The 27,379-nt window shown below is 40.3% G+C and overlaps 1 protein-coding gene across 1 annotated transcript; it reads left to right on the top strand.

Annotated features, from left to right (window-relative positions):
* Window positions 1-975: 975 nt before the first annotated feature.
* LOC119272818 lies at window positions 976-27,088 on the top strand. The gene is made up of 7 exons (XM_037554197.1): window positions 976-997; window positions 1,419-1,545; window positions 1,849-2,015; window positions 2,542-2,857; window positions 3,387-3,553; window positions 3,666-3,815; window positions 26,727-27,088. The coding sequence occupies exons 1-7, from the start codon at window positions 976-978 to the stop codon at window positions 27,086-27,088; spliced, it is 1,311 nt and encodes a 436-aa protein (XP_037410094.1).
* The last annotated feature ends 291 nt before the right edge of the window (window positions 27,089-27,379 follow it).

A 27,379-nucleotide genomic window follows, 5' to 3' on the forward strand; every position in this document is an offset into this window, starting at 1 on the left:
ACAGTGCTACAACACTTTTAAAACAATGAAAACTTTTAAAAATATAAAGCAAAAAATGATAAAAAAAACACCAGGGAAAAATATGTGAAAAAACTGGAGAAGAAACGAAAAAAACACAAGAAAAGACGATCTGCAAAAATAAGACTGTGCATGGCAGATGTGCGTGTGTGCTCCGAATCTTGGGGATCATGCATGGTGCTTCCACCAACTAGCACAATCTCAGCAATCAGCTCCTTCCTGCCCAATTGAGCCTTTCTCATGTCACTGTCCACCAATGCCATAACTTCAAGGAACAAGTCATGGTTTCATAAGAAGAAGAAGAAGAAGAAGAAGAAGAAGAAGAAGAGAGAGAGTCATGGTTCAGTTCCTCAAACTCGGCCCGCGCGTCCTAGAGTAATTACTAATTAGGCTTAGGTTGATTAGTTAGTCAAAGTCCTCCCTCTGTACGTAGTGTAGTCGTATTGGAGTTTGCTGTAGTTGTCTGTTAGCGGTATACTAGTCCATAAAAGCATAACCCCTCTCGCAGCTCCAACAAACGCCGTCCCAGGAAGTCAGCCATTGTGCAACCTGCGCCAAATCCAGGTATTTGTTCTCTCTCTGACTTTTGCTTTCGCCTTCTACGTTTCGACGGCTTTCAGTATTTCTTCGTCATCGTTTGAGAAACAAGATTCGGGCCCCTTCTTTCTAGTCTCCCAACCTGTGGCGTGTTCCCCCCTTAGACCTTTTGATCTCTCCGATCTGATTAGGGTTTAACATTCTCGCGAACCGTCAAAATTGTTTTGTACCTCCGCATTGTGGCAATACATACGGTAGTCCCAACACATACGCATGGTTTTTGTATACCTGCCTGGCAGTAACTGTGTTGATCTAGATTAATTAGATATCTTGTCCATTATGCCCTTTTTGCTAAGGCGCCATGATTAATTTCACTTGCAGACCAATACAGTAGGAGACAAGAGGAAGGGGCAGACCAATATGGGCAACGCCGGGAGCACAGGTATCTTTCTCTGCACAATTCAAACTTCAGACTATATGTACTTCAAATAGCTTTAAATTGAGGAAGCTCTTGCCCTCGTCACCATCACGTTGATGAACTGAATCCCTGTGAATGCATCACATTGTTGGTCGCAATGCTTATTCATTAGAGCCAATAGTAGATAGTACTATCTATACAGGCAAAAGTGGCCTCCTGTATTAAAAAAAAACAAGGGAAAAAACGCATGTTCTGTCGTTTGTGTACCCTGACTAGTGACTGGTGAAGTGGTAACTACTGCAATATATTAGTGGCCACTTCTAACAAAACACTGTATGCAAGATTCTCATTCATATAATCTTAACATAGACAATTATTCTGTACCCTTACATTTTCCCAAGGAAATATAATTTTGAGTTGTTGCCTCCTTTGGTGAAAATTTCAGCTCCTGCAAGTTTAGGAGAGACCCATGTTCCACATTTAAAATGGAAGGTTCATGACTTCTCAGCGCTACTTGAGACGAACGCTGCATCGGCGGTCTCCTCTGCTTTTGAATGCTCTGGGTACAGGTGGTACGTATGCATCATACTCGCAATAGCAACACAGAATTAACGTATTAGATGTATAAATATCATCTGGGTTTTCCTAGTGGAGAAAGTAACTGTCTGTTAACTAAATACCTAATATTTCGGGGTGTTGATTATTCAGAAATCATGTTTCAGTCAGGTTGAAATAGCAACCACAATCTCACAACCCCATATAAACAGCCAGACGATGAAGCTGGATATATATAGGATTTATCAAGTGAAGATATTAAGCTTGATTCAGTTATGACTTGTATAGACTTACTTGGTTTCCTTCAATTCCCATCCCAGGTTCCTGCGAGTGACTCCAAAGCACAAACAAGGTGTTATGGGAAATCCATATGTGGCTCTTTCTCTCGAGATATACCACGCATGGTTGGAGCAAGTTCACACAGTGCATGCAGTATTCGAGTTGTCAATATTCAACCATTCAAAAGGAGAGTATTGTGGATGCAAAGGTATATAGACTCGTGAATGTGTTTCTTCAAGTACATCCATCCAATTTCCCCGCAAAAAAGAGTGCATCCATCCTATTAGCTGGGAGTCCATACACAGTCTTGTGTGCATCACAAGTTTGAGCTATAGATTCCATCATTACAAATCAATACCTACAAGTTCTGTAACATAATCGATTGCTTTTTCCATTAGCAAGTCGCTTCATATTTTCTTTGCTGTTAAGTTTGTCCGTCGACCTTCTGTACTGTGCGTCACACACTTGAGATTATTCTTCTGATTGGAACAACGTTCCAAAGTACACATGCATGTTCTCTTTTACTTTGATGACCTCTCCTTAAATGCTAACCAGGGGGAAAGCTGATTAAATGTTTTATTTCGCGGAAAAGTTGATTATATGTTATTTGGGATATTTTCATCTTACATACAAGTTCTTGTTTCTCTAATTTTCTAACTTTTACCTAAACACTGCTAGCTACAACTTCTTCGTTTTCTAATCTTCTATAAGTTCTAACCTTTACCTAAATACAGCTAGCTACAACTTTGATGTCAAGAATACCTACTCGAAGCCGCATTGCTTGATTCCTCTTCAGGAGCTACTGAAATCATCTGCTTTTCTAGTTGATGATAGCTGTGTCTTTGGTGTGGAGATATTAAAAATCGATGTCTCTTCTCCTGAAAAGAAGGATGTTGTGGTTCAGAAGAAGGCTACCACAGTTCAGAATCTCTTTATCCAGAAGAAAGGGTTCATTAAAGGGACATACACTTGGACCATGGATAATTTCCTTGAATTGGACCTGAAGCACTCCGTCCGCTCTCCTACATTTGAAGTTGGCGGACTTAAATGGTATACATCTGGGTAGTTACATCACAGATGATTTATATAAATAGCATGCATGTGTTATCCAACATTTTAGCTTATATGTATCCTTTAGCTTATCAGTTCTTCAGATATTCCAACCGGATATTTTAGCTTGATCTCTAAGCGTGCAACCAAGATATTTACAGACATGGTAGCACATCCCAGTTTCAATCTTTCAATACAGAAGGATTTTTGCATGGCGTACAGAAAATTCAGGAACGAATTAGAAACAATTTAGTACTAAAATCTATGTTGGCGTATAAAATTTCATGGCTGTATGTTGTTTAGGAGGAAACAAAATCCAGAAATTTCATTATCATAGTAGTGTCACATACCATATCAATTATTTTCTCGAATTGTTATTGTACTGTAGTCATGCTTTGCTTTGTTTTTTTTGTGTGTACAATTGTAATGCCACCAAGTTGTGGTCAAAGTTTCTGCTTTCAGTAACCAACCACTTTCCCGGGTACCCAATTAGTATATTTGAAGAGTCACTTCCCATTCTTGTCAACAGGTACATCCGTATGTATCCACGTGGTGACAAGCACAGTAATGATTGCCTCAGCTTGTACTTATCCCTGGATGACTCGGTTGAGCTCCCTTTGGAGTCTGCCAAGGTGGTTGAATTGACACTATCCATCCTGGACCAAAAGAATGTGAAACACCGGACTGTAACTTCAGGTTCAGCTCTCCTTAGCAAGTATCAGTGCAGCTGATATGTGCGATTCAAGCAGCGAGTATATGTAACCTCATGATGATTACAATTGATCTTTACTTTTGTGGTGAATCGCAGGTCTCTGGGTATGTGGACAAGGACATAAATTAGTATGTGTACAGGGAATGGGATCGTCTGACTTCTTTGGACTCAAGGAACTCAAGGACCCGTCTGGAGGCTATGTTGTGGGATCGAGCTGCGCTGTGAAGGCAGATCTCACCATCGTCGGTTCATCCAATGATGGCTAGATCTTTACCTCATGGCCCGAAGAAGAAATAATGCACCTTCATCCTAGCAGTTAGAGTTGTATATATGAGATGGTGTTGTGAGCTTAACTGATGTTCTTATGTTCACAAGGAGTCCAGAAATGATTTCTAGGTATATTGTCTGTGATATTATATTATTTGGAAATACTTCAATGTTTGTCAGTTGATGAGTTCCGTTTGCATGTTGTGTGGTTCCATGATCCTATTTTCATGGCCTCATGCATTCAAACATCGGCCCACAAAAGGTTAACTGCCATTTGATTCTGCTTCCTTTCGATCCAATCGACCAAATTGAACTAGAAGTTTAGTTGACACGAAGTGTTGCATGGACATTTGCACTTGATTTGAAGCATGGAGCCATGAAAAGGACTAGGCAGAATACATGTTAAGAAATGATCTCTTAGTAACAATATCTCTCATCATATTTTTAGGTATATATCTTGTATATTGTAGATAATAATAAGAGATAACCCATTGTACATCACTAGCAGGTAGTGCGCGGCGGCACGCCACACTATGGTGATTGGTTCAAGAATTGTTTATGCGACTCTGAAAAAAGGTGAAATTTCTTTATGCTGAGTTTTTGAGAATTCATTGTGTATGCTTTAGGGATGCAAAAAACAGATAAGCTAGTTCTTTATTTAGAAATTTTACATAATGCAAACATAAATACAGAAACATGAAGGGGTGCGATTACTCGGTCGTGGCTTAAATCATGGTTCATGTATAGTTTTTAGTATTTCATCTGAACTTCTATTTTAGTTTTTCTGGTCGTTTTTGCTTTGAGGTTTTGTTGTGCAAATTAGTCAGACGGAGGTATGGGTGCAGTCTTGAATAAGCTTGACATTTCCCCACGTTCATAATTCATGAACCTAGCTACCGTACGAGAACGTGACTTGACTCTAACATTGTAAGGTACACACGAAGTTTACAATCCCTTTGACAAAAAGAATGGAACACTACTATGCCATTGACTGAACATTTCCTAGAAGTCAGGTGGGGCCTTGTCAGACAAATCCATACTATTCCATTGACTAAACATTTCCTAGAAGTCAGGATGCAGGCTAGGTGTGATGCGGCTGCACACCAAACACCTAAGCGGGTGCCAGCAACTCCCGGCCTGCCCACATGAGCCCGCCACAAACCCACAACCAACTGAGTTTCACCGATTACAGCAACAAAGCATACGACAAACAACACTTTAGATGGTGCATAGCAGAATATACATTTGTTTCAGATAAACCTGATAGTAAACATCAACATAACATGAGGATAGCATTTTTCAAAAAAAGGAGGATGACCCTTGGCCTCTTCATCTTGGAGATGCATGCAACCACTTTATTAATTATTCACAAAGACCTTATAAAGCAATACAGAAATATGTCTAAATTTGCCATCTTGGCAATATCTGTCGCTACTCCTATCCATTGATGAAGGAGTGCAGAAAGTGTGAGCCGAATACCCAGACTTCTCATCTAAACCTTACTCGGTCATGGCTTAAATCATGGTTCATGTATAGTTTTTAGTATTTTATCTAAACTTCTATTTTAGTTTTTCTGGTCGTTTTTGTTTTGAGGTTTTGTTGTGCAAACTAGTCAGACGGAGGTATGGGTGCAGTCTTGAATAAGCTTGACATTTGCCCACGTTCATAATTCATGAACCTAGCTACCGTACGAGAACGAACATTGTAAGGTACACACGAAGTTTATAATCCCTTTGACAAAAACAATGGAACACTACTATGCCATTGACTGAACATTTCCTAGAAGTCAGGTGGGGCCTTGTCAGACAAATCCATACTATACTGATGTCTACTATGCAATTTTATTCTTGTAGACACGTGTTGAGCCTCCAAGCGCAGAGTTTTGTAGGACAGTAGCAATTTTCCATCAAGTGGATGATCTAAGGTTTACCAATCCTTGGGAGGCGTAGGATGAAGATGATCTCTCTCAAACAACCCTGCAATCAAATACATGAAATCTCTTGTATCCTCAACACACATAATACAATGGAAAATTGTATAGGTGCACTAGTTCGGCGAAGAGATGGTGATAAAAGTGTAGTATGGAAGGTAGAAATATATTTTTAGAATCTGAATAAATAAAAACAGCAAGATAACAAATAGTAAATGGGCACAAAAACGATATTGCAATGCTTGAAAATGAGGCCTAGGATCCGTACTTTCGCTAGTGCAATCTCTCAATAGTGCTAATATAATTGGATCGTATAACCACCCCTCAAAGTGCGATAAAGAATCACTCCATAGTTCCTATCTAGCGGAGAACATTAGACGGAATTGTTTGTAGGGTACGAAACACCTCAAAGCTATTCTTTCCGATCAATCTATCCTAGAGATCGTACTAAAATAACACGAAGCTATTCTTTCCGATCGATCTAACCAAGAGTTCGTACTAAAATAACACCAAAGCAAATCCATATTCATAATATTCAGTCCAACACAAAAAACTTCAAAGAGTGCCCCAAGATTTCTACCGGAGAAACAAAGACAAGAATGTGCATCAACCGCTATGCATAGCTTACCCCAATGTCACCTCGGGAATCCACGAGTTGAGTGCCAAAACATATATAAAGTGAATCAATACGATACCCCATTGTCACCACGAGTATTTAATTGCAAGACATATATCAAGTGTTCTCAAATCCATAAAAGTATTCAATCCGATAACAACGAAATCTCAAAGGGAAAAACTCAATTCACCACAACAAGATAGAGAGGGGAAAACACCACATGATCCGACTATATTAATAAAGCCTGTGATACATCAAGATCGTGACATCTCAAGAACACGAGAGAGAGAGAGAGAGAGAGAGAGAGAGAGAGAGAGAGAGATTAAACACATAGCTACTGATACAAAACCTCAGCCCCGAGGGTGGACTACTCCCTCCTCATCATGGTGGCCGCTGGGATGACGAAGATAGCCACCGGAGATGATTCCCCCCAATGGCAGGGTGCCGGAAAGGGTCTAGATTGGTTTTCGGTGGCTATAGAGCCTTGCAGCGGCGGAACTTCTGATCTAGGTTAACCCCGAGGGTTTTCGGAATATTTGTGAATTTATAGAGTAAAGAAGGGGTGCGGGAGGCCACCGAGGTCGGCACAACCCACCTGGGCGCGCCTGGGCCCCCAGGCACGCCCTGGTGGGTTGTGCCCCCTCGGGGCACCCCCAGGTGCTGTTTTGGCCCATCCTGGGTGTTCTGGTCCATAAAAATTCTCCAAAAACTTCCACGGTGTTTGGACCCCGTTTGATATTGATTTTCCGCGATGTAAAAAACATGCAAAAAACAACAATTGGCACTTGGCACTATTTCAATAGGTTAGTCCTAAAAAATGATATAAAGTTGCTATAAAATGATTGTAAAACATCCAAGAATGATAATATAACAACCTGAATACTTCATAAATTATAGATACGTTGGAGACGTACCATTGACTAAACATTTCCTAGAAGTCAGGATGCAAGCCAGGCGTGATGCGGCTGCATGCCAAACACCTAAGCGGGTGCCAACAACTCCCGGCCTGCCCACATGAGCCCGCCACAAACCGACAACCAACTGAGTTTCACCGATTGCAGCAACAAAGCATACAACAAACACTTTAGATGGTGCATAGCAGAATAAACATTTGTTTCAGATAAACCTGATAGTAACCATCAACATATCATGAGGATAGCATTTAAAAAAGAGAGGATGAAACTGGCCTCTTCATCTTGGAGATGCATACAACCACTTTATTAATTATTCACAAGGACCTTATAAAGCAATACATCAATATGTCTGAATCCGCCATCTTGCGGTCGTGGTGGCAAAGAGGCCGCGATGATCACCTCGATGCAGCATGGGTGGTTGGTGGCCGGCTACTGGCCGCTCTGGAGCACCCGACGGAAGCTGCCGTGGTCCATATCCGTCGCTGGCGGTCGTATCCCCTCTGGCACCGGCTACGACGTTGATAACCCACAAGTATAGGGGATCGCAACAGTTTTCAAGGGTAGAGTATTCAACCCAAATTTATAGATTCGACACAAGGGGAGCCAAAGAATATTTGAAGGTATTAGCAGCTGAGTTGTCAATTCAACCACACCTGGAGATTAATTATCTGCAGCAAAGTGATCAGTAGCAAAGTAGTTTGATAGTTTTGATAGTAGTGACAACAGTAACGGTAGCAGTAACAGTGATAGCAGTAATTTGTAGCAGTGTAACAGTGATGATAGCAATAGTAATGCAGCAAGATCAATAAGGATAAATTTGTAGGCATTGGATCGGTGACTTGTTGGATGATATTCATCATGAGACATTTATAACCTTGGGCGATACGACTCTAGCTCCAGTTCATTAATATAATGTAGGCATGTATTCCGTAAATAGTCATACATGCTTTATTAAAAGAACTTGCATGACATCTTTTGTCCTACCCTCCCGTGGCAGCGGGGTCCATATTGGAAACTAAGGGATATTAAGGCCTCCTTCTAATAAAGAATCGAAACAAAGCATTAACACATAGTGAATACATGAACTCCTCAAACTACGGTCATCACCGGGAGTGGGCCCGGTTGTTGTCACTCCGGGGTTGCCGGATCATAACCGTAGTAGGTGACTATAACTTGCAAGATCGGATCTAAAACATGGATATAATGATGAATTCATAAACGGTTCAAATCTGAAATCATGGCACCCGGGCCCAAAGTGACAAGCATTAAGCATATCAAAGTCATAGCAACATCAATCTAAGAACATAATGGATACTAGGGATCAGGCCCTAATAAAACTAACTCGATTACATGATGAATCTCATCCAACTCCTCAGCGACCAACGAGCCTACAAAGGAATTACTCACTCCCGGTGGGGAGCATCATGGAATTGGCGATGGAGAAGGGTTGGTGATGACGAAGAACGAAGATCCCCCTCTCTGGAGCCCCAAACGGACTCCAGATCTGCCCTTCCGAGGAAGAACAGGGCTTGGCGGCGGCACCGTCTCATGGATCGCAATAATTCTTTCTCCTTGAGTTTTTCTGGAATAATGTGATTTTATAGTATCAGGGGGTCATTAGTGGGGCCATCAGGTGGGTACAACCCACCTAGGCGCGTCAGGAGAGGAGGCGCGCCCTAGTGGGTTGTGCCCAGCCAGGGGCCGCTCTCTGGTGGGTCTTGGCTCCAGAAATTCTTATTATTGGTAGAAAAAATCCTCGCAAAGTTTTGTTCCATTCCGAGAACTTTTATTTCTACACAAAAATAACACCATGGTAGTTCTGCTGAAAACAACATCAGTCCAGGGTTAGTTTCATTCAAATCATGCAAATTAGAGTCCAAAACAAGAGGAAAGCGTGAGAAAAAATAGATACGTTGGAGAAGTATCAACTCCCCCAAGCTTAAACATTTGCTTGTCCTCAAGAAATTCAATTGATAAACTGAAAGTGAGAAAAAAAACTTTTACGAATTCTTTTGCTCTTGTTTGCATAAATAAGCTTAAACAACACTCAGATTTTCAGCCAACATTATAACTAACCATGTCGACAATAACTCTTAAAGATTATAATGACTCATATCAATGACATAATCAGCTAGCGGGCAATAATAAGGTATCTCAAACAGCAACACGTTGTCAAAACAACCATGATATAATATGACAATAATGGTATCTCGCCGCAAAACATAAATGCAGAGCACCTCCGAAGTTCAAGCAGCGACTAAACATTGTAATTCATGATAGAAAAGATCCAGTCATGATGCACCCAACATTAGCTATACACAATGCATAAATCATGACCGCTGTGCTCTACTCAGTTTCTGGCGCTTGTTTTTAGAAGGTGGTGACACAACATAAAATTAAATAGAAAGTCCCTTCGCAGAGGGAAGTAGTGATTTGCAGAGGTGCCAGAGCTCAATTGTTTAAACAGAGATAAATGAAATTTTGAGACATGCACCCTTCTCATTCACTTCATGACCATCAATTATCAACATCTTCCATGCTAAGCACGCTAGTGGCGGTTCCCAAGCGGAAAGTAAAGATTTTGACTCCATTGGGAGTTTTTGTTTGATTATTTAAGAGATGAACTCTTTTTGTATTTTGCATTTTGGGACTGGGCATCCCTATTACCGCCCATTTCCTCATGTGATGGTGAGTGAATAAACACTCGACCTGAGGATAATATGCTTAGCACGGAAGATATCGACTACCTCCTGTCGTTCCATGAACGATCCAGGCACACAAAGGGGATAATTTTTTAGAAGTTCTTTAGAGGTGGCACATGCAAATTTACTTATGACGGCAGGGTAATACCGTATATAGCTAGGTATGGTGGACTCATCTAGAATAACATTGGGTTCAAGATTTTTGATGTACAAGCAGAATTCCCACTTAGTACAGGCGAAGGCTAGCAATTTAAGATTGGGAAGCGGCCAGCTAGAGAGCAACAACGATCATAACCAGGCATTATGCATAAGTAACATTGGACACTAGCATGAGTAGGATATGAACACCATGAACATACATATTATAGAGGCTATGTTGGATTTGATTCAACTACGTGCATGCACATGTACCAAGTCAAGCCATGATACGTCTCCAACGTATCTATAATTTTTGATTGTTCCATGCTATATTATATCCTGTTTTGAACATTATTGGGCTTTATTATACACTTTTATATTATTTTTGGGACTAACCTATTAACCGGAGGCCCAGCCCAGAATTGCTGTTTTTTTGCCTATTTTAGGATTTCATAGAAAAAGAATATCAAACAGAGTCCAAACGGAATGAAACCTTCGGGAACGTGATTTTCGGAACGAACATGATCCAGAGGACTTGGACCCTACGTCAAGAAAGCAACCAGGAGGGCACGAGGTAGGGGGGCGCGCCTACCCCCCCAGGCGCGCCCTCCACCCTCGTGGGGCCCACGTTGCTCCACCGACATACTCCTTCCTCCTATATATACCTACGTACCCCAAACTACCAGATACGGAGCCAAAACCCTCGGAGGGGGTATCGATCACGGAGAGATTCTACATCAACACCATAGCCTCTCCGATGAAGTGTGAGTAGTTTACTTCAGACCTACGGGTCCATAGTTATTAGCTAGATGGCTTCTTCTCTCTTTTTGGATCTCAATACAAAGTTCTCCCCCTCTCTTGTGGAGATCTATTGGATGTAATCTTCTTTTGCGGTGTGTTTGTTGAGATCGATGAATTGTGGGTTTATGATCAAGTTTATCTATGAACAATATTTGAATCTTCTCTGAATTCTTTTATGTGTGATTGGTTATCTTTGCAAGTCTCTTCGAATTATCAGTTTGGTTTGGCCTACTAGATTGATCTTTCTTGCAATTGGAGAAGTGCTTAGCTTTGGGTTCAATCTTGCGGTGTCCTTTCCCAGTGACAGTAGGGGCAGCAAGGCACGTATTGTATTGTTGCCATCGAGGATAACAAGATGGTGTTCATATCATATTGCATGAGTTTATCCCTCTACATCATGTCATCTTGCTTAAAGCGTTACTCTGTTCTCTTGAACTTAATACTCTAGATGCATGCTGGATAGCGGTCGATGTGTGGAGTAATAGTAGTAGATGCAGGCAGGAGTCGGTCTACTTGTCTTGGACGTGATGCCTATATACATGATGATACCTAGATATTCTCATAACTATTCTCAATTCTGTCAATTGCTCAGCAGTAATTTGTTTACCCACCATAATACTTATGCTCTCGAGAGAAGCCACTAGTGAAACCTATGGCCCCCGGGTCTATTTTCCATCATATTAATCTTCCAATACTTAGTTATTTCATTTGCCATTTATTTTAATTGCATCTTTATTTCTCTTTATCATAAAAATACCAAAAAATATTATCTTATCATTTCTATCAGATCTCACTCTCGTAGATGACCGTAAAGGGATTGACAACCCCTTTATCGCGTTGGCTGCGAGGAGTTTGTTTGGGTAGGTGCGAGGGACTCGTGCGTGGCCTCCTAATGGATTGATACCTTGGTTCTCAAGAACTAAGGGACATACTTACGCTGCTCTGCTGCATCACCCTTTCCTCTTCAAGGGAAAACCAACGCAGTGCTCAAGAGGTAGCATGCCACTCGAACATTCGGAGGAGGATGCCATATCATCATACTACATCACAATCATTTTAATGCTATGTTGATATCCAAGATAAATCATTATCCACTCCCAGCTACTTATGCATGGCATGAGAAACTATAATCTCTAATTGTCATTGCAAACTTGTTTAATCATAACGGGCTGAATCATGGGCACTAGGTTAAACATATTTACACAAACAAGACAAGTTGAGTTCATACCAGTTTCTCCTTGCCACGGCCAGCTCATCAAATATCATCATTATTGCCTTTCACTTGCACGACTGAATGATATGAAAATAATAATAGTGCAAGAGTGCCATGGACTAAGCTGGAATCTGCAAACATTTTATTCAACAGGAGCAAGGTAAAATGGGCTCTTTATTAGTTCATCAATTATTCATATGATAGCCACTCAACATTTTCATCGTGGTCTTCTCCTTGGTACAACTCGAATAAAAGAAAAGAAATTCAGAGAAACACATTGAAATATTTTTGGAGTTTTTGGTTTTTCTTCAACAAGCAAATAAAAAGCAAAAACGAGAAAAACTATTTACACGGGAAAGCTCCCAACAAGTAAAATAAGAACAAGGAAATCTTTTTGGATTTTCTTTTAGCACTACTACTAAGCATGCATAGAAAATAAATTACTACAACTAATTTTTTTTGGTTTTTCTAAAGTTTTTCAAACACATAAGAAGAAAGCAAGAAAATAAATCTAAGCATGGATAATACAATGAAAATATGTGAACACCGACAAATGAAACAAGTGGACTTGAATGTAATGTCGGTGAGACATACATCACTACAAGGATCCGGTTCTATTGCAACAAAATCGATCATTGCAATACATGCCGATTTGTGGCGATAAGTACCTATTGCCACAAAACAACATTCGTTGGCAGCCATTGCGACTGGACACATGGTAATAGGTTATTGCCACACAAAAAAACCGTGGCAATAAAGTCTGCTATTGCAACAACTATGTGCGAAGTTGCCACATGTTTTCCCATGGCAACACTCACCTGATGCCACAATTTACATTGTGGAGATAGCTTTAATGCAACATGTAACAAATCATGGCGACTAATAGCTCGTGGCGATAGGACATTTGTGGAAACAACCTATGCCAACGACGCTCATTTTGTGGCGCATACTCTTCCGTGGCAATAGTCAATTGTGGCAATAAACTATGGCAACAATCCTTGTTTTCGTGGTATTAGGCATTTTGCCACGAACCACTACACTTGTGGCATTAACTTATGGCAACAAATATTCCAATCATCGTAACAAGAAATTGCAACATACTAGTTTTGGTGGTGATAAATAGATATCACAACGGGTGAAATGTTTGTTGCGAGAAACAATTGCAACAATTTAAACTTTTCATGGTGCTAACATGTGGCAACCAAAAGTGGGTTGTGGTAATAGCTTATTGCAACCATAAAAAATACAGGTATTCAATTACAATATTCAAAACCATATGTATAATATGTCGATTCATAAAATTCATAATTCTCATAGCAAATATCCAACAAATGATACTCAAATGTAATTTAGCCATCCTAATTAAGGGCCAAGACTAAACTATCCATGATCTAGAGTCCAATGGAGTTAGACCTTTGGATCCTGCAATCAAGAAATAAAAAAATAGTTCTAGTTAATGAGCCCAACATAACATACGCCATACAATTATTCTAGCCCCATTGTTAAAAATAACTATCGCCAAACTAACTTGAGATAATACTGTGTCAACAAGCATGTAACTCAGGGATCAGAACAGTTTTACAAGTGTAAATGTCTAAAGCATAAGCACGAGTACATGTACTAAAAGCATCCACTATTGATTTAAGTTGTGACTCAATCTATAGTTTCACCATCGTACTTGATCCGGCCTTGATGTTCACGAGCGTGTCTGCCTCCCACTTCGCGGTGCGCAGCTCGAAGCTAAACCAAACTAGCTAGGTCACAATGGTCAAGTGACGCTGGACCAGGCTGCTGTCAAGCAGGAGCAGCCTAATGCAAACCGCACTTCATGCACTTATGCACCTCACATATTAGAAGTTTGCATATTAGAAAATGAAGGAGGATATTAAACTACCATGTAAAAAACACTAGATCAATTGTAGATTAAAAGAACCCATATTCATTTACATGAGACATGTCATATGATTGCATACCAGAAATAAGCAAGTTCAGGTTTCTTAAGGATGAGAAATCTGCTCCTAAAATAACAATGCTATGTGCAGACTTGGAGAATGACATGACATGTTATTTACTACTCCATAAGTATGATTGTACCTAAGCAAAAATGCCATTCTACTACCACAATCATCCATTCAACTGGCAAGATCCAACAATACTAGTCAGCGCACACATACTAACGTCACAAAGGCAGGAGAGAATAAAGGAAACCAAGAGAGATACATGTGGACGATAACATCGGCGGTGATCTGGATTGAGTTAGCATCGGTGAGGAGATGGATGATCTCCATGGTGTGATTGATGATATGCATGGCCATGATCTTGTTGCTGTTGTTGCATCCATGCACTCGATGATGGGGCACCAATGCCTCCAAATAGAACAAAATCATCATCATTAACCCATAGCTTCAAGTACAAGCTAAGTATATATCAAGTAACAATGAAAACAAGTTGAGAAAAACACTGAAAATAATTATTTCATGTCATGCAGAGTTCAAACAGAATAAATATGTGCATGCTGCAGCTCCGAATCGTCCATGGAGGATGCCTGCTACTCCGAAGCGAACAAACATGTAATAGCTAGTGTTCTTGAGCTAGTATGGAATTGAATCGAGCTAGTATAGGAGACATGTAGTTACTGCTGCTAGCATATATAGAAATCAATCAAGCTGCCTGTGTTTGAGCTAACTTGATGGTGGCATTTATAGTACGTACAGATTTCACGCAAAAAATGAAAGTTTCATGAACCAAATGATTATTAATATTAATAATTTGAAAGGAAGCTCGCTGTTTCCCTCTTCTATTACCCATGATTTCCTTTTTTTGAAGCAAGCATCATCAAACCAGCACAATCACAATTGAATTGCACATAGAAACTAAACCAATATTTGCTGTTATGTTGTGTTCATAATAATTGCAATTGATGTCCACTTCAGATCAGATGTTCAAGGGGTGGAAAGAGAGGTTGGAGCTCACCACGTGTGGGGGTAGGAGAGGAGGAGAACGTCCTGTAGCAGCAGTTTCTCCTCATTGGAGCAGCACCTGCAAAAAATAGAGCCTTCAACATGTCTAGGTCGGGAAGAGAAACGGAAAAATTAAAAGAATAGAACAAAAAAGGACAACCTTCCATGCCTTCCTATACTAGGGGCCTCACTGCTTATATGGACGAGCCAGTCATCGAGGCGGCAAGCGCCTTGCAGCGACATGGGCACCGGTCGCGTCTGAACGGGAAGACATCCCGTTGGCGCCATAGACCCCGTCTGCCAACGCTCGGGAAGTGAAGGCCATCGCACCGTTCGGCCGTGCGTCCTCCATGGTGCTGCTCCCCGTCGATCGGTGGATGGAGACCCCTCGGCGGCCCAGCATGGTACCCGCAAAGGGTTCGATGTCGGCCTAGGCGTCGTAGACTCGACGGGGCTGTGCTTGCCTTCGGTGAGGGGATGGTGGAAGGGAGATGCTGGAAGAAGGAAGATGTGGATTAGGGGAAGGAGGAAGGAAGGCGCTGCGAGGATCTGGGAAGGATCAAAGGATCGACGGATACGTCTCCTCATGGGTGGAGAAGAAACACGGGAGACGGGAACCAGTCTGCTAGTGTTGGATTGGAGAGGATCTGACGGCTGTGACCGGCAATCCGTGTGAGGGCAGAGTGAACCAATCAGAAGCCACGGCTTTCTTCACCTAGGATACATGCATACTCAGCTAGGAACCTAATGGGATCTTGTTGACTCTCGGCCCACCAACGAGCAAGGTAGTCCAGATTTTTTTTTCTGTTTTGCAAATACCTAAGTAAGGCACCGTTCTAAAACAATTTGCAAAAAATGACCATATTACCCTAGCACACTTTTTACATCTACATACCACATATATTTTGTTTTTAGAAGTTTTGATTTTTTTCAAAGTGATTTAATACATTGTTATCATTTGATTGGAGTTTCAATAAACTTAGAATTTGTTTAATACTTGTTATAGGTTAAATGAATTTATGTCTCCTTATTGAATAAGTTAATTTGAGGTGCATGTAAATCAAATAAGGTTAACATAAAATCACAAACCAACAATTAGGAACATATGTGTTGTTCTTTCTCATAGCTTAAAATAGTTGAAACATCTCCCCTATCATAACTTAAAATTATGCTGGGGATAATTCAAAGTTCTATTCGCAACCAATAAAGGGAAAAAAATATCTAAATGTGGTCATATACTGAAAGCTATATTTCCAATTAGTACATCTTTTTAGAAGAAATGAATAAAAAATCTAATTATGTTTTTTCCACATTTAAAGTAGACCATTATAACTGGTAAATATTTTCATATATTACTCATATTTTTAGTGAATATTTATGTATTGTATGGATTTTACTTAAATCAATAAAAAAATCAACTCACTAGTGACCTAGGCATTGTCAACGATGTGCGGTGGTAGGAAATACTTGCTAGAAATTTAGCAATTTTTGTGTATACTGCTTATGTGTTGTTACGTGAGAGTGGAGGTACTAAATGTACTAAGTTCTATGAAAATAATTAATTCAAGGCTAGTGGATGAAGCATATGTCGTTTCGCCTTCAAACATGGCTCGTTCCCTCTCGAAACATAGATTCTTCTTTGGAGATGGCCTGGTTTCTAAGCACCGGACGCCATAGCTTTTGCAAAACCTTTTCAAATCTTTTCCATGACCTCTAGGTGTCATATGAGGGTACCAGGACAAACTTCATGTTTTCTAGACTTCGTTTGCATTTTCAGAATTAAAAATAAAATCAACAAACTCTATGTTCGGGGTCAAGTCTAGGCAACCTCAGGTTTTGAACCCCTTTTCTTTTCTTTTATATGACCCAAATATAGACTCTTGAACACAAATAGGATTTTTTAAAACAATTTTTGCCAATCTTTTCATGCACGGCCACTTTGCCTTCAAATCAAACTCATTCCCTCCTGAAACCTAGATGCTTACTCAAAGATGGCCCGGTTTCTAAGAAGGTTAAGTCACAACTATTATGAAACCATATCAAATTTTTATCACAACCTCCTAGTGTTATACGGGGCACCATGCCAAGTTCAATTTTTTTCTAATTTCGTTTGCATTTTATAGAATTAACAAAATAAATAATCTCCATGTTCAATGTCGAGTCTGCCACCCTCATGTGTGTAACTCCTTCTATTTCATTGGATAAGACGCAAATATAGACTCAGTAAGACAAGTAGAGTTTTTCAAACCAAATTGGCCAACTTTTTCATGCACTTGCAATTCAAAATTGAATTGTATTCATTAAATGCCAAGAAATGCATGAAATGACTTAAATATGGCAAATGAACCCTGAAAAATCTCAAATTTTGACATGGATCATACAACGGTGTATATTAAGTGTACGAAACATTTTAAGGTCGACATATGATGCAATGACCGCTTTACCTTCACAACTGACCTGTTCCTTCTCGTAACATAGATTCTTCCTCAAAGATGGCCAATTTCAAAGCAGTGCATGCCACAACTATTATTTTTCTTTATCTTCTTTCTTTTTCTTCATTTTACTCGGTTTTCTCTAGGTTTTTTCTTTTCCCCCTTTTCTTTTGTTTTTTGTTTGGTTTTATTTTTTCTTCTCATTTTTTGTTTGGTTTTCTTTTTTCTTCTTCATTTTTTCTTTTTTCTTATGTTTGTTTTTGTTTTCATTCTATATGTTTGTATATGTGAAAAACATTTTCTTAATAAGCGATCAACATTTATTGTATGCACATTAAAATTGTCCGAGCGCTTATTCAATATTTTTTAAATACTTATTCAACAATTTCTAGATGCTTGTTCAACATTTTTCAAAAACTAATTCCACATTTTTAATACTTATTCAACATTTTTAAAATACTTGTTCAACATTTTCAATACTTATTCAACTTTTTTCAATACTCGTTCAACATTTTTTCAAATGTGTTTTTTGAAATGTTGGACAAGTATTTGAAAAATGTTGAATAAGTATTAAAAAATGTTGAACGAGTATTTGAAAAATGTGAACATGTATTTGAAAAATGTTGAATAAGTATTAAAAAATGTTGAACGAGTATTTGAAAAATGTGAACATGTATTTGAAAAATGTTGACACACATATTATATGTTGAACAAATATTTGAAAAATGTTGTATAACCATTGGGACAGTGTTCAACATCTATACAAAAATGTTGATCACTTATTCAGAAAATGTCATTGACATATAAGAAAATGTAGAATGAAAAAAAGAAAGGAAAATGTTGAACAAGTATTTTAAAAAAATTGATCATGTATATAAAAATGTTGAACATGTACTAAAAAATGTTGAACAAATATTTGAAGAAATGATGAACATGTATATAAAAGTGTAGAATAAAAAACAAAAAAGAAAGAAAAAATGAAACAAAATGGAGAATAAAAAAAGAAAATAATGAAAAAACCGGAGAAAAAAAACAAGAAAACAAAGAAAACCAGAGAAGACATCCTCCAGCTGCATCTAGTAGGCTGCGGTCCTACTTCAAACGTGTAACTACTTTTGGGCGGACTGGTTAGTGGCGTAGGCTATTATGCTGGCGACCTGTGTTCGATACCTGGTGTGCTCTCTGTATTCTAGATTTTTTTTCAACCTCCTCGCGCAAATATGGGCCTGCCCGACACTGCTTCTCCTCGACGCTAGACTACCTTGTAGAATCGCTTAATGCGATAAACAGTCTTTGCGGCGACACAAGGCCCAACTAAAACAACTAGCCCATTTAAGGCTGAAATTCTACAGTACTAATAGGATCATCACACATCTAGTGATGTAGATTAGTGGCAAGGACTATGCACCCCACTCATGAGGTCGTGGGTTCGAGTGCCTCCCCGCGTCACCCATTTTTAGAAATTATAAATTTCACAGGACAGACCAACACGAAAACACAAACAACTATAAATCCAATTATGTCACTTTTTTTTAACAAAAATCATAGAGATTCAACCATGTAAAGACATTTATTTTGAAACGGAGGGAGTATCAACCAAACCAATTTAGTTTTGAGATTTACTTATTGGCATATCACAAATTTGTCAAAAAACAACCTATTCTTTCATTTTCTATAAGAAATAAAAATGTATTCATACCTAGGCGTGCAGTTCCAGATGAATTGGCGATAAGCGACCTGTTACTGTTGTATTCCATCTGGATGTGACTATTGTAGGATCCTACAATGTGCTCCCTGCAGATACTGGATGTGTGAGAGTTTCTTGTTGTTGGAAGAACTTCATTGGTCCGGTGGGCTAGAAAGCGAAGACTAAGATCGTGATGTTGTTCTGCTGTCGTGATGACAGGACAGACCAACACGGCATGTCGGTCGCACAGTAGCCGTCAGTGTGACCGAGCTGGTTCACCAAGTGACCCAAAACACAAGCAACTATAAATCCAATTATGTCACTTTTTTTAACAAAAATCATAGAGATTCAACCATGTAAAGAAATTTATTTTGAAACGGAGGAAGTATCAACCAAACCAATTTAGTTTTGAGATTTACTTATTGGCATATCACAAATTTGTCAAAAACAACCTATTCTTTCATTTGCTATAAGAAAGAAAAAATGTATTCATACCTAGGCGTGCGGTTCCAGATGACTTGGCGATAAGTGGACCTGTTACTATTGTATTCCATCTGGATGTGACTATTGTAGGATCCTACAATGTGCTCCCTGCAGATACTGGATGTGTGAGAGTTTCTTGTTGTTGGAAGAATTTTATTGGTCCGGTGGGCTGGAAAGCGAAGACTAAGATCGTGATGTTGTTCTGCTGTCGTGATGACAGGACAGACCAACACGACATGTCGGTCGCATAGTAGCCGTCAGTGTGACCGAGCTGGTTCACCAAGTGACCCAAAACACAAGCAACTATAAATCCAATTATGTCACTTTTTTTAGCAAAAATCATAGAGATTCAACCATGTAAAGAAATTTATTTTGAAACGGAGGGAGTATCAACCAAACCAATTTAGTTTTGAGATTTACTTATTGGATATCACAAATTGGTCAAAAAACAACCTATTCTTTCATTTTCTATAAGAAATAAAAATGTATTCATACCTAGGCGTGCAGTTCCAGATGAATTGGCGATAAGCGGACCTGTTACTGTTGTATTCCATCTGGATGTGACTATTGTATGATTCTACAATGTGCTCCCTGCAGATACTGGATGTGTGAGAGTTTCTTGTTGTTGGAAGAACTTCATTGGTCTGGTGGGCTGGAAAGCGAAGACTAAGATCGTGATGTTGTTCTGCTGTCGTGATGACAGGACAGACCAACACGGCAGGTCGGTCGCACAGTAGCCATCAGTGTGACCGAGCTGGTTCACCAAGTGACCCAAAACACAAGCAACTATAAATCCAATTATGTCACTTTTTTTTAACAAAAATCATAGAGATTCAACCATGTAAAGAAATTTATTTTGAAACGGAGGAAGTATCAACCAAACCAATTTAGTTTTGAGATTTACTTATTGGCATATCACAAATTTGTCAAAAACAACCTATTCTTTCATTTGCTATAAGAAAGAAAAAATGTATTCATACCTAGGCGTGCGGTTCCAGATGACTTGGCGATAAGTGGACCTGTTACTGTTGTATTCCATCTGGATGTGACTATTGTAGGATCCTACAATGTGCTCCCTGTAGATACTGGATGTATGAGAGTTTCTTGTTGTTGGAAGAATTTTATTGGTCCGGTGGGCTGGAAAGCGAAGACTAAGATCGTGATGTTGTTTTGCTGTCGTGATGATAGGACAGACCAACACGGCATGTCGGTCGCATAGTAGCCGTCAGTGTGACCGAGCTGGTTCACCAAGTGACCCAAAACACAAGCAACTATAAATCCAATTATGTCACTTTTTTTAACAAAAATTATAGAGATTCAACCATGTAAAGAAATTTATTTTGAAACGGAGGGAGTATCAACCAAACCAATTTAGTTTTGAGATTTACTTATTGGCATATCACAAATTTGTCAAAAAACAACCTATTCTTTCATTTTCTATAAGAAATAAAAATGTATTCATACCTAGGCGTGCAGTTCCAGATGAATTGGCGATAAGCGGACCTGTTACTGTTGTATTCCATCTGGATGTGACTATTGTAGGATCCTACAATGTGCTCCCTGCAGATACTGGATGTGTGAGAGTTTCTTGTTGTTGGAAGAACTTCATTGGTCCGGTGGGCTAGAAAGCGAAGACTAAGATCGTGATGTTGTTCTGCTGTCGTGATGACAGGACAGACCAACACGGCATGTCGGTCGCACAGTAGCCGTCAGTGTGACCGAGCTGGTTCACCAAGTGACCCAAAACACAAGCAACTATAAATCCAATTATGTCACTTTTTTTAACAAAAATCATAGAGATTCAACCATGTAAAGAAATTTATTTTGAAACGGAGGAAGTATCAACCAAACCAATTTAGTTTTGAGATTTACTTATTGGCATATCACAAATTTGTCAAAAACAACCTATTCTTTCATTTGCTATAAGAAAGAAAAAATGTATTCATACCTAGGCGTGCGGTTCCAGATGACTTTGGCGATAAGTGGACCTGTTACTGTTGTATTCCATCTGGATGTGACTATTGTAGGATCCTACAATGTGCTCCCTGCAGATACTGGATGGAAGAATTTTATTGGTCCCGTGGGCTGGAAAGCGAAGACTAAGATCGTGATGTTGTTCTGCTGTCGTGATGACAGGACAGACTAACACGGCATGTCGGTCGCATAGTAGCCGTCAGTGTGACCGAGCTGGTTCACCAAGTGACCCAAAACACAAGCAACTATAAATCCAATTATGTCACTTTTTTTAACAAAAATCATGGAGATTCAACCATGTAAAGAAATTTATTTTGAAATGGAGGGAGTATCTACCAAACCAATTTAGTTTTGAGATTTACTTATTGGCATATCACAAATTTGTTAAAAACAACCTATTCTTTCATTTGCTATAAGAAAGAAAAAATGTATTCATACCTAGGCGTGCGGTTCCAGATGACTTGGCGATAAGTGGACCTGTTACTGTTGTATTCCATCTGGATGTGACTATTGTAGGATCCTACAATGTGCTCCCTGGAGACACTGGATGTGTGAAAGTTTCTTGTTGTTGGAAGAACTTCATTGGTCCGGTGGGCTGGAAAGCGAAGACTAAGATAGTGATGCTGTCCTGCCGTCGTGATGACATGACCTGGCTGTTTGTTGACACAATTTATTCAGAGTTTAACGAACCATATGATTCAACCTTTTTAAATCAACTTAATGACACGAACCACTAAATGGGAAAGAGACACTAGTCCTCGGTGGTTGAATTCTTGATGGGGCTGCAACTCTGAAGTTTCGCGCAGTTAACCTCACGGGTACAACATATTTAAAATGTGACCCCTAAAATTTAACAAACACATGCACAACCCAGTGGTCTGAACCTTGATGTGCAACATGGTGGATGGGCGTTCGAATTCCTGCCCAAGCGAGAGCCTCCAATTTTTTTTAGGTTTACTACGTTCGCTGGCCCCACTTGTCATCGCCCCTAGAGGTCGCCGTGGTTGTCACCCGCGCTAGTCAGCCCCAGTGAGGCCCCGGGCCCGTAGGTCAGTGGCTGCAACTAAAGAAGTCCTCGATCAGATTTAGCTCCAGATATGGATCTGGCAATTTTCACACCAGGGATCCTCTATTGTCGAGTTCTATCTGACAAGTCCATGTTTTTGGCAGAAAACACCGTAGTTTTAAAATGGCAACAACTTGCCCATTTCAAATCCAAATTTAACAAATTAAATATGTATTCCTATCAAGAAAGTGTGTTCTATCCATTTATAAACTTTTTCCACTATTTTGGTTAATTAAAAGGGAAATTTTTATTTTTGCCACTCTAGATTTTGCCAATTTTCCTTATGCCGCTCTATATTTTGACATTTCACTTTTGCCACTCTTAGTTTTTGGAAATTACCACAACTGCCATTCCCGTGGCAGAAGAAAAAAATTCAGAGTGGTAATTGTGATACATTGCAAAAGTTAAGAGTGGCAAAAATGAAATAAAGTTATTTTGTTTTTGCCACAGAATGACAATTGTGATAATTGTCAAAAGTTAAGAGTGGCAAAAGTGATATGTCAAAATCTAGAATGGTATAAGGAAAATTGACAAAATCTAGAGTGGGAAAAACAAAATTTTCCCTAATTGAATTGGTACAGTTAAAAATATTTAATTACTCCTTAAAGCTGGCAAAAGTCATAACTTAATATCTGTAAATTCAAATAATATATTTTCCCACTGTTTTACTTGTAACTAATGCAACGTCACACTGATGTTGCAATATCTTTCCGAATGTTACCACAATTAGTTATTTTGTTGAAATACCTAGTCTCTATTACAACAAAATGACTGCCTCGTGCAACGAAATGTGTTTGTTGCAATATCGCCGCCATATTGCAACGCCGATGCCGTTTGTTGTAATAGGTAGCCACTTTCTTTCAACAGTATGTGTAACTAATGCAATGTCACGCTGATGTTGCAATATCTTTCTGAATATTGCCACAAATAGTTATTCTATTGAAATACGTAGTCTCTATCACAACAAAATAACTGCCCTCGTGCAACAGATTTTTTTGTCGCAATACCGCCACCATATTGCAACGCCGACACATTTCGTTGCAATATGAAGCCTCTATTGCAACAAATTTAGTATTTATCGTGAACAAACTAAGTTATGGCAATATGTGCAGCCTACTACCACAATCGGAGAATTTGTGGTAATATTGTGTTTAATTGCAACAAAACGTAGTTGTAGCAATAAATTTTATTGCAATAGACTGGAATCCTTGTAGTGCGTACTCCCCCAAGCTTAGGCTTTTGGCCTAACTTGGTAGTCGATCAGTAGTCCGGATAGTAGTTGGGGTACTGAGGAGCGGGCATCCACTGATCCCACCGTGGAGCCTCCTCCTGTGCTGCCTCCTCAGCAGCCTGAGTGTTCCGATAGACGATGATGTCTGTAGGCATAATCCTATATCCGCCCCTGGCAACAGAATCAAACAAAGCAGGAGCAGGCGATGGAATAAAATCACGAGTCCTCACACTAAAAACCAGGTTATACGGAATAGGGATGTGAGGAGATTCGATATTAGTAAAATGGTGGTGATCCATGGCTGCAAGATCTAGGTAAACTTTGGTCAGAGGGAAATCATGAGGGCGTATCTCAGCCTCAAAGTGAGCCACCAAGCGAGTAGCATAAATCCCACCATGTATTTCACCTTGTGATTTATTAAGATGGAGGCGATGGGCCATAATAGCTCCCAAGCTATAGGTGTTGTCGCCCGCTAGTGCTCGGTGTAAAACAACAAAGTCTGGTGCACTGAGCGCACCTACTTTCTTTCTAGCAAGCAAGCAATTAGCAACAAATAAAGCAAAATAATGTACGACAGGAAAGTGTATGCTAGCAGTCGTAGTGGCTGACACCCCCTCTCATCTCCCACTATCAAAGTGTGATAAAAATCCTCAAACCCAGCCGGCCTAGACTCAGCTAAGCTCCCATCAGAAGGGATCAAGCATATATCACAAAATTCAGTAAGTGGTATCTAATGGTTTTCAGTATATAAATCAAAGCTCACTTTAGGAGGATTATTTTTAGGCATGAATGTAAAACTTTGAACAAACATGTTTGTGAGGATTTGATGTTGGTCACACTTATCTGCGATGAAGTCGGTGAGACCGGCATTAGCAATATTGCATTATCTCCTCATGAATTCCAGCCTCTTGTAAGAACGGAGTGTGCGGCCATTCGCACGGCCGTACCTCCGCCAACCTCTGAGGGCAGAGATCACTATTAGAAGACTCCCCAATAACACCCTTGAAGTTCTTCTTAGAGCCATATTTCCTAAAGATATTCATGTCCGCATACAATTTTTCCTATGAACAAAAATCTGAATTTTTAGTTCACAATTTTTTTCCAACAAAACTTTGTAAGATTGATAGCAACTACGAATAGGGATACATAAAGGCCATAACAAGCATTCAAACTACTTAGAACACTAAGATTTGAACATGTAAGCGCATCTACAACAGCACCAAGAGTAGCTATTTATTCAAAGTATAAAGCACTAAAACAAAAACTAATTGGACAAATGGTGGAGTCACATACCAAGCAACAATCCCTCGAAACAGTTTCGGAAACGGAGCTTCGAGCAAAGAGATAAAAAATGGCATCAAAATGAGCAAGAACATGGGAGAGAGAGAGCAAGAGTGATTTTTTTGGAGGTAGGTGACAATGTGGGCCAAATAGATAAGTGAGAGGGCCCACATAGGGACCACAACCCACCAGGGTGCGCCCAGGTGGGTTGTGCCCACTTGGTGCACCTCCCTCTGATGTTATTTGCACCAAAAATTCTCAAATATTCAGAAAAAATCGTATTAAATTTCAGAGCATTCTGAGAACTTTTATTTTTGGGTCATTTTTTTATTGCACAGGAAATTTAGAAAACAAACAAAACATGGAATTTTATTTTATTTAACTAATAAAAACAGAGAATAAAAAGTAGGGACAGAAAGTAGTGCTTACTAAATTCATCAACTTCATATCGTTCAAAAATGATCCATTAATAAGGTTGATCAAGTCTTATCAACAACCAATTTCAATTAGCATGAAACCGAAGAACTTACGTAAATCACTAAGTTACCTCAGTGGGGATATGCATTTCCCCAACAATAAGCATTTCATATTTCTTTTTGACAGTAGGTAGAGGTATTTGAAAACTTCCAATAGTGATTGTCGAAGATTTTTCAATAACATTAATACCATTCACTTGGAATTGTTTCTTCGGAAAGTGCACCGTATGCTCATTACCATTAATATGAAAAGTGACCTTGCTTTTTCTGCAATCAATAACAGCCCCTGCAATATTCAAGAAGGGTCTACCAAGGATAATCGACATGTTGTCATCCTCGGGCATCTCAACTATAACAAAGACAGTTAAAATAGTAACATTACCAACAACAACGGGCACATCCTCTGTAACACCCCTGATGTAATTTACCTTATTTGTATTCCAACTCTTGCCGTTTCCGGCCCTAAGTTATACTATTTCCTTGTTGTCGGGTTTTTGTCTCCGTGTGTTTTGTCTTTGTCATGCATCTCATATCATGTCATCATGTGCATTGCATTTGCATACGTGTTCGTCTCATGCGTGCGAGCATTTTCCCCGTTGTCCGTTTTGCATTCCGGCGCTCCTATGTCCTCCGGTGGTCCTTTTCTACCTATTTTCGTGTGAGGGTGTTAAACGTTTTTGGATTGGACCGAGACTTGTCATGCGGCCTTGGTTTCCTACCGATAGACCGCCTGTCAAGTTTCGTGCCATTTGGACTTCGTTTGATACTCCAACAGTTAACCGAGGGACCGAAAGGCCTCGTGTGTGTTACAGCCCAACACCCTCCACAGTGGCCCAAAACCCACCAAAACCCTCTCCATCATCTAGGCCTTTCGATCACGATCGCGTGGCCGCAAACCGTGCTCAATTTGGAGCCTCCTAGCTCCCTCTACCCCTATATAAAGGCATCCCCCCGAAATTTTCGGGTCTTCCCTAACCTAAACCTAGCTCCTCTCCCTCTCGCCGCGCCGGACACGTCCGGGCGCGCCGGACACCCGCAACCGCCGCCATCCACGCCAACCGGGGCTGCCACATGGAGCGCCGCCACCCGCAGCCACGGCGGCCAGCTCGGCCCGGCTGGGGCCCCCAAGGCCCACGCGCTCACCGCCGCCACCTACCACGCCGCGCCGCCTTCCCGCGTCCTCGCGCCTCGCCGCCGACCTGCCGCACCTCCGCCGGCGCCACCGCACTTCCCCATCTCCAGCGACCACCGCAGCAGCTCCAGCCGCCGCACCACTGCGCAAGCGCTGCCCGAGACCGCCACCCTCCGCCGCGCCTCCTCCTCCGGCGACCCACAACGTCCCCGGTGAGCTCCTCTTCCACTCTGGCGACGCCCGCTCTCTCCGGCGAACAGTGCTCCGGCGAGCTCGGATCTGACCTCGGGGCGCGTGCAAACCCTAGATCCGGTTGACTTTTCCCTCTCCTCCTGTTATTTTTTTGCATACTTTGTCATGTCATAACTCTGTCATCGTAGCTCCAATTCGTGCGTGTAGCATATCAAAATTTTCATCTCGAGGAGTACATCATTTCATATCATTGCATCATTTTCATTTGAGCTCATCTTGACGCCCGAAATGCTGTTGGAAAAGGGCTATGTGATG

The sequence above is a fragment of the Triticum dicoccoides genome, chromosome 3A (assembly GCF_002162155.2).
Source record: "Triticum dicoccoides isolate Atlit2015 ecotype Zavitan chromosome 3A, WEW_v2.0, whole genome shotgun sequence".
NCBI classification, from domain to species: domain Eukaryota; kingdom Viridiplantae; phylum Streptophyta; class Magnoliopsida; order Poales; family Poaceae; genus Triticum; species Triticum dicoccoides.